The sequence below is a fragment of the Typha angustifolia genome, chromosome 15, assembly GCF_048772165.1.
Source record: "Typha angustifolia cultivar Huaian chromosome 15, ASM4877216v1, whole genome shotgun sequence".
Lineage (NCBI taxonomy): Eukaryota > Viridiplantae > Streptophyta > Magnoliopsida > Poales > Typhaceae > Typha > Typha angustifolia.
The window spans coordinates 15,132,016-15,140,856 of record NC_133253.1 but is presented as its reverse complement, the minus strand read 5'-3'; the positions used below and the strand labels follow the sequence as shown (position 1 = coordinate 15,140,856).

At 36.4% G+C, this 8,841-nt stretch overlaps 1 protein-coding gene across 1 annotated transcript; it reads left to right on the top strand.

The window, feature by feature from the left end:
- Positions 1–296: 296 nt before the first annotated feature.
- Positions 297–8,089, top strand: LOC140779938 (LEAF RUST 10 DISEASE-RESISTANCE LOCUS RECEPTOR-LIKE PROTEIN KINASE-like 1.2). Its single transcript, XM_073125283.1, has 4 exons — positions 297–1,117; positions 3,730–3,762; positions 6,603–6,833; positions 6,962–8,089. The coding sequence occupies exons 1-4, from the start codon at positions 400–402 to the stop codon at positions 7,891–7,893; spliced, it is 1,914 nt and encodes a 637-aa protein (XP_072981384.1). The 5' UTR covers positions 297–399; the 3' UTR covers positions 7,894–8,089.
- Positions 8,090–8,841: the final 752 nt, after the last annotated feature.

The following is an 8,841-nucleotide window of genomic DNA, read 5'->3' as shown; positions in this document are numbered from 1 at the left end:
CTAATCGGTATTACTGTTACTCTAACCCAGAGATTTTTTTTCTAAGCAAATGTTTAGTAAACATTAGACTCGAAACCTAAAATAGATGAAAACTCAGGATGTTAAATATAAAATGTTTCTAATATATTTGACTGAAAATTCCTCCTATAAAACTTATCTTCAACACTTTGCTTTAAGCTTTAAAGACAAAATTAACCAGATGCATAGACTTTAAAGCCTTTCCATCAATCTTTTCAACTCCCCAAGCAAAAACTCCTCTTTAAATAAACGGAATACGCCCTTATGAAGCTTGGTCAAATAATTAAGCATTCAAACTGTCCCTACCTCTCTCTCTCTCTCTCTCTCTCTCAGCTTCTAATCTTGTATTCGTTCCCCTTCCTCTATGCTCTGCAAAAAAAGATGTATCCCAATCCTAGTCTACAAATCGAATTCTTCTTCTTCTTCTTCTTCTTCTTCTTCTTCTTCTTTTCATTACTGGGTCTAGCTAAATCCACCGAACCAAAGCTCGGGGATTGCGTGGACAAGTATTGTGGTAATCACCAAATTAAATACCCATTTTGGCTTCAGGGAGAGCAGCCAAATTACTGTGGTTATCCAGCCTTTGAGGTCACCTGCAAGAATAACACCTCCCCATTTCTTAGCAACTACCAAATCGTCAAGATCTTTTACGATGATAACTCCCTTCAGGTTTTCTATTCCAAATTCTTACGGGATTGCCCAGTTATCCATTACGGACTCAATTTCAATCTCACACCCTTCCGAATTAGGACAACTAACCAGAAACTCTTCTTCTTTTATAATTGCTTGAGTCCACCAGTCAATCCCCATTACTATCCAACTTGTTCTAATGGCACCTATACCTACCTTGAAGGAAGTTATACGGACGATAAGCCTTCCAATTTGTCGAGCGATTGCAAATATTCCTTTGTGCCGGTTTTGGGGTATAAGGGGGCAGATGGGAGTGATTACAAGAGGCTGGTGCGAGAGGGATTTTCACTGGAATGGACGGATGATGGTTGCCCTGCCTGCTTAAAAAGCAAGGGTCAATGTGGGTATAATAATTCGACTAGCTCTTTCATGTGCCTTTGCTCCGATCGCACGCACTCGAAAGTTTGCGGTAAGTTCCTAGACGTACTTCCATTAAATCTGTATCTTCTACTTTTAAGTTGTAGTAGTGCTAGATCTTGTATATATCTGCATCTTATTTATGCCATTTCATCTATTTCCATTGCTGGACTAATTCGGTTTCTAGTAGTTTTATTTCTAGTCTCTCTATAATTTGATCTTGCTTTGAAAACGATTCGTAGAAATTTGATGTCGGCTTGGCAGGCAGTAGCAAATGTTTGTCAATTCTCTTGAGCATTTTTTATGCGTGGTGGTGGGTGGGGGATCAGATGAAAATTCATTTATTCAATTTAGATAAGGTCAGAAGGTGAAATAATATATAGCTATGTGTTCTTGTCAGAATATATTCTACTTCTATATTCTTTACAAGATCAAGTGATTTTTATCTACTTGGAGGTTTCATGTAATTGGATGATTGGATCCTTTATGCTACCTTTCGCGCAGAAAGGATGCATCCCTGATATTAACTTTCTCTTGGCATCATCCATAACTCCTCTAAAATATTGTAGGTTTATCACGTGATAATTTTGTTGTAATTTGTAAGTTCATGAGTTCAAGACACAATATTCTCATTTTCTAGGAAGAGGACTTAATGTATGGTCACAATTATCTGAGAGAGACAGAGACCTGCCAGATTACTATGATGTATCTTTTCTCCTTGGAAAATGATGTGAGGAAGCTTAGTAAATATGGACACTTTGGCAGACTATTCTCTTACGTGTGTATATTTTGTACTATTCTCTTATGTTCTTTTCTTCTGTAATACTTACATAAGAGAAAATAAAAATAAGAAGCATTCTATATTAGGAATTTATCTTATAATCAACCATTCTATATATATTAAGAGAGATTTAGACCCAATTAGTTATATATAAGAGAGTATAATTAAGAGATCATATATAGTCTAATTAATTAGCAAACTCAATGTGGTGTTGTCACTTTAATTAATTTATTGCCACCTTCACTACATATACCAAGAATAACTATTAATTTGCATTATCCTGGAGTCAGCACAAGAGATTAGTTATTACACTTGAACTAATTAACCAACTCATGCTCACCATCTTCCATGCTTTAAGTACTCTATTAAGTATTAACCTAACTCATGCATGCACTACTTTACCCAATCCCAACGATCCAGATCGGCTGATCCTAATCGATCTTGCTCGATCCCAATCAATTAGAGATTGAGGTTGGCAGATCCCGATCCGGATTGGTCGATCTTGCTTACCATGGATATAATGCTTTACAAGATAATGGGAGACTTAACTTTTTGGGTTCTCTGTTGCCTAGTCAAAGTCTATGCCACAAGTTGGTCTTGCAAGAAATCTATTCGATAGTTAGTTTGTCAGTATTTTCAATCAAAATTATTTGAATATTTCTTCTTCACATTTGTGAAGAAGGGGTCTTCTTAGCTAATTATATGGTCTCATGTGGAATTTATGAGTCTAGTGCAAATATCTGCTTAACCGGCTTACCTCATCCTGCAGTTCTTTTTTGAAACTTTTCCTACCCATCTCCCTCTCAAGCTTTGTGTAATCAGTCTTGAAATAGACACCTCCTTTATAAGGACTGATGAATTTGAATGTGTGAAATTATGATCAAATTTCACAATTCCAAGCTAATAATCCATATGAAGAGCATCACATATGCTAATAATGCTCACTTGATTCATATCAAGGACATGTCATTACTTTAGATTTTGTGACTATTGATTATTTTTCAAGTATTCATGTGCAACCTGAAGCAAGAATTAATCTTTCTTCAATTATGAACATAGGGATAATGAATTTCACATTAATGTTTTGACATCTGTAAAATTTTACTTTTTGAAAAGATTGTAATGTGTTTACACCTAAGTAAATTCACTAATCAAGTCACTTTATCACATCCTCATGCTCATAATTTTGGTTCTGTTAACTCACCAACTGTTTGGATAGGTCCAAGAAGTAAATTTAATTTAAATATGTGGAGTTTTATATTTTCAGACAAAAATTGACATTATGGGATTTGAACTCGTGCTTTTGGCTCTGATACCATGATAACTCACCAACTATTCTAATAGCTTAAGCTGGTTGAGAATTGTGATTTTTATATTTTATATTCTAATATGTTTCTTATCTCCAGTTATTTAAATGAGTGATGTGATTAACTGAAAGACAATGTTGTCCTTTCTCTATTATCTGTTGATTCCCCACATTATCCTTTAAATCTACCTGCCTTAGTGAAGCAATGCAGGTGATTCAGTGTTGCACTATCCTGAAATCACCTACTAGAGGTTGACAAGTTTCCAAATTTTCTTTTTCTCTTTCTGTTCCATGCCCCTTTATTAATCTTACCATGAGTTGCTTTCTAGAATGAGTGCTTCTTGTAAAACAAAACTACAATCTATTAAATTACTTTATGAAGTATTGTGGTTTGTGTTGTTCCTTGATGTTTTATCCAAAAGATCATTATTGCATAATCTTTTCCAATTTGGCTAGTTGAAAAGCCATACAGGACAGGAATTAATCTAATGCTTTTAAGTGCTGCATATGGATAACTTTGACTTACAGTATGATTTTATTATAAATCTGTGCTGATCGGTGGTATTTTGATGTGCAGAAAAAAGAGGTTTTGAAAGGAAAATTCAAATAGGTAATCCTTATCTCTCCAAGCCACCTGTTACTAGCTTTGATTAGTTCTGATTCTTCCATGTGTTATAGAATATCATGCTTGTAGCTGCAGCATTAAGATATAATGCGACAATTGATATTTTTAGAAGAAATGTTGTACCGTAATTGTAGTGATTCACAAGTAGACATCACATATTTTCTTCATAATATTATCTTCTAGGACATAAGAAGCTGGCAAACCTTTGTTATAATGCAAGATTATGAAGCACTAAGGTCTGATACTAATTGAGAACTTCTAGGCTTCTTATGCAAGTTGTGAGTTCTAGTAAAAGTGAGGGTGATAATTTTCTGAATATGAAATTACAGCGCATATTTGGTCTGCATGCAATAACACCTAGAGATCTATATCAACAAGTAAGTAAGATCTAAGACATAGTAAGCAATGTAAAGCAACTCAATCAAACATGTGAGACTGAAGGGCTTTACAGCAATTCCCAATAAGATATGGATCTCAATGTGGAATAATCACACAAACATCCAATATGTATGCACATCTGGAGATCTAAATCATCAAGTATGATTTAAACCATAGTAGGCAATATAGAGCAATTAGATCATACACAATCGCATGCAAACAATAATGATCTTTACATAAAAAAGTCTCATTTTTTAGAGAGTAAAATAGCAATAGATTTGATCAAACACGGACAGAGGTGGCAATCAGATCGGGTTAGATTCACTCTAATATGAACATGACCCGATTATTAAACAACACGACGCATGTAACCCGTTTAATAAATGGGTTGGGTATATGTGACACATTAACATGACGAAAGTAAGATAACACTACACGATTAACCTGATAAATAATTTTTACAAAAAATATTTGCAATGGATCAACCTTCCTTTTTCAAAATACAAAATAACATGAGATGAAGTCAAACCAAATAATTCTTGATACAAAATAACAAAACAATTTATGAACAAGATTGACGTTGTTCACCACCAGCGCCGGATCCATCACCACCCGAATTATGAAATGGATAAGAGATGCTATGTGGAAAACACCTTGACAACTCTCAACTACATCATCAAAAGATTCCTCTTTTAACCAATCTGCTTAGAATAACTGTAATCTCATTAGCTCTATCGAGGGTTTGCAAGTGCTCTGTTTACTTCGTATCAGCTAAAAGATAACATGAATGAATGATATATGTATTGAAATTTAGAATTTTAATCTTCAACCATATTTCAAATAGATTAATTATTTACAAAAGAGAAGCATCACATAATGAGATCTACTTGTCAAATCAAGCTTAAAATTGACAAGAATGGAGAGTATATTGAAAGCATTGGGAATCATGTTGGAGGAGGAGCTTCATCAACCAAGAGGCAATTTAGTCAAAAGCACTAGTCACACACACTACATGCTTCCACTCATCGTCTTCTTCCTTTCTTTTTCCTGCCTAGTTCGGAGGAGTCATCCATGGCGGCTGACTCGAGCACTTCTTGGAGGAGGGATCGGAGGAGGATGGCAGCTTGCGGATCTTTTTAGGGTGGAAGGGGAGCTTGGAGGAAGAGGGGGTTTGGGGATACAAAGGTCTTTTGGGACAGAAAGAGAAAGAGGGTTTGGGTTGGGGGTGAGGGTAAGGGAGGAGGAAACAGGGGGGAGGAATAGTTTGTCAGTTAGAGTTAGGCATATTTCGAAAACACACACACACACATATATATATGTTGACTCAACCCAACTCGTGTATTTAATGGATCAAATAAGTCAAAAACGGGTCAATGATATAAACCTAAACATGACCCGATTATTAATCAGGTTATATGCTGACCTATTTATGACTTGAATTCGATTAAATTAAACTCAAACCCGATTAGATATTAGGTTATCTTGTCAGATCAATTTTTGCCTCCCCTAAACATAGATTAATCTATTGCAATCAAAACGTAGATACAACTCACTTACAATTCCCATCACTAGACACTCATGGCTATCGGTTAAAGTCAACCTTACTTGTTACACATGGCAATAACTACTATTGCAATTGACTGACTCTAGTTGACATCCTCCAACATGGATCACCTATGTCTCACTTCGTTGAGACACTGAGATCACCACTATAGATGATGAAGAAAAAGTGCCTCTGAGATCTCGATCAAGCTCTAGTGGTGAAGATGATTTCTGATGCGATCTGGATCAGATTGGATCACATCATGGAGATATTGGACTCAATGGATTGAGTCTAGGTTATCTTATTTGCTTATTTAGTTTAGTAAAAACCTTAGTAGGTTAGGATTTTATTTAATTCGCTAAATCTAACTCTGCGTAGTTTCAGGAAAATATTTGAAAATGACTTCCAAGTCCTCAACTATCTAATTTTTGTGTCGGTGTTCAAACGTCTGCACTCCCGTTTGAATGCTGCCATACATTTCATCGTTCTGGCTCTTGAATGGTACTATTCAAGATAAAAGTCATTCAATAGTGATTCATAAGCTCTTTGAACAATGCCCACAGCCTTCAGCCAATACCAGGACCTTGTGCTGCCATTGAAATGGTTTACACTGTCTGAGAAAGTTATGAGCTAAACCTGAAAATAGTCTACTGAATATTTAATCCTAAGTTATATGTGCCTTGCAACATGCAAATAAAATCTAAGGTCTGTGCAACTTAAATAAATGTTTTTTTGTTCACGAATATGTCATTCAACAAACAGCATGCTAGTCCTTTCCACTTAGTAGGAATGTAGATACTAGTTTTTGTGTTTAAGAAAAGAAACTAAAGCATCTTACATTCTGAATGACAGATTATTTGTATGTCGTCTTGCTAACTTATATTTTAATTTTTTTCATGAGCAGGAATTGGTTCAGCTGTAGGAGGTATCCTTGCACTAAGCATCCTCTGCCTTCTGTGGTACAAGCACAAGAAGAGAAAACGGTATTCTTCATCTTCAGAACAGCTCCAAATGTCCTCTTCTGGGCCAACTTTCAATACCCAAATTTTTTCATATGATGAACTTAAGGAAGCCACCAATGGCTTCAATGTCTCCAACGAACTTGGTGACGGAGGCTTTGGCACTGTTTATAAAGGTAATATGTGCTTTCTTATCACCGAACCTTGTCAATGAGCTTTGCATATTCAACCAATTCGAATTTTCTTTCTTTCTCTGGTTTATTTGCTTGACTTAATTGGCACATTGCTAATTGTTTCCTTGCAGGAAAGCTCCGAGATGGACGGACAGTCGCAGTCAAGCATCTATACAGGAACAACTATAGAAGAGTAGAGCAGTTCATGAATGAGGTGGACATCCTATCCTGCTTGCGCCACCAGAACCTTTTAACTCTCTATGGTTGTACCTCCTGCAACAGTCATGAGCTGCTCCTAGTATATGAGTTGGTGCCAAATGGCACTGTTGCAGATCATCTCCACGGGGCCCGTTCAGGTGAACACACCTTAACATGGCCCATACGGATGAACATTGCCATTGAAACAGCTGATGCATTAACCTACCTCCATTCTGTTGAACCTCAAATAGTACACCGTGATGTTAAAACAAGTAACATATTGCTCGATAACAACTTCCATGTAAAAGTTGGCGATTTTGGACTCTCAAGATTTTGCCCAGTCGACGTTACTCATGTCTCTACAGTTCCTCAAGGCACACCTGGTTATGTTGACCCTGAGTATCATCAATGCTACCAGCTCACTGATAAAAGTGATGTGTACAGTTTTGGGGTGGTTTTAATGGAGCTAATATCATCCAAACCAGCTGTTGATATGAACAGGAGCAGCCATGAGATCAATTTATCTAACATGGCCATCAACAAACTCCAGAACAGCCAACTAGATCAGTTGGTGGATCCTGGACTTGGTTATCAATCATGCATCAAGATAAAGAGGATGATCGGTCAGGTGGCCGAACTGGCATTTAGTTGCTTGCAACCAGAGAGGTATATGAGGCCTCCTATGAGGGAGGTTCTGGAGGTTTTGAGAGGGATAAAGAATGGCCCAGATAAGGTGGAAAGTGTTGACGAGGATGCTTCTACTATGGAGGATGAAAACTTGGTGAAAAGTGATCCATTTTGTTCTCCTGACACTGTCACAGATATGTGGACAAGCAGATCGACATCACCTAACACTAGTGGATGAGGTGCTTTTATTGTTCTCCACTCACCTAAAGCTGTGATGTTCTTCATGTTATGGTAATTGTACAGGTTGATGTATGAGAGCTGGAGGTTTTTGATTATATGTTATAGCAGTAATAGTGGTTCAAGTGCTATTTTCAATGCAAATATTGTAATAGACTTCACATCCATTCAGCTCAGTTCATTGTGTGCAGCCAAAAGGAGCATTTTAGTACTACTGTTTCAAACTATTGTGGATTAGTTCATTGGTAAAGTTTAGATAAGAATAGGCTAGTAGGATTGTGTTCAAATGGTTAAAGAGATTCATATTGTATAGGTATACTTGAGTTCAAAATCTCGACACAAAATCCTAACAGCACCGGTTTAACTGGACTTTCCCACTTCTTTCAAATTTAAAGAAAAACAGAAGTTTTAGACAGGAATAGCTAGTAGTGTGATGAGCATAATAACACTTAAGGGGATAATATCAATATAAAGAAATTATCAAGTACATAATAAACAAATACAATCTGCAAAACATATAACATTATTCAATTTGCTAACGATTCAGCTCAAAGGGATTCCACAGAATAAACATCCAAACAATATGCAGATCAGAACTACATTCATGTTCATTTCATGTTCATTTCCTACATATGTAGTCGGTACCAGGAGATAAAAAGGAGAAGTCCCTATTGAGAATTTATTCCATATTCTTCCAATGGAAGTAGTACATTTCCAACACGAGATTCTCAAGCGGTCTCTGTTGAGAATTTTCCACCACTGCTTATAATTTTGCTGTTTCTCTTCTTATTTCTGGTTGTCATTCTATGTCCGTGGTCCATTCTTATTGACCTTTAAGTCTTGTTGAGGATGGTTGTCTTGTTTTTCCAAGCTGTAGATTTTGTAATAGAAGAATGTCAGCTTGGTGCAACTAAGGTGACATTGCAGCATCTTAGTGCATGATAGTTTT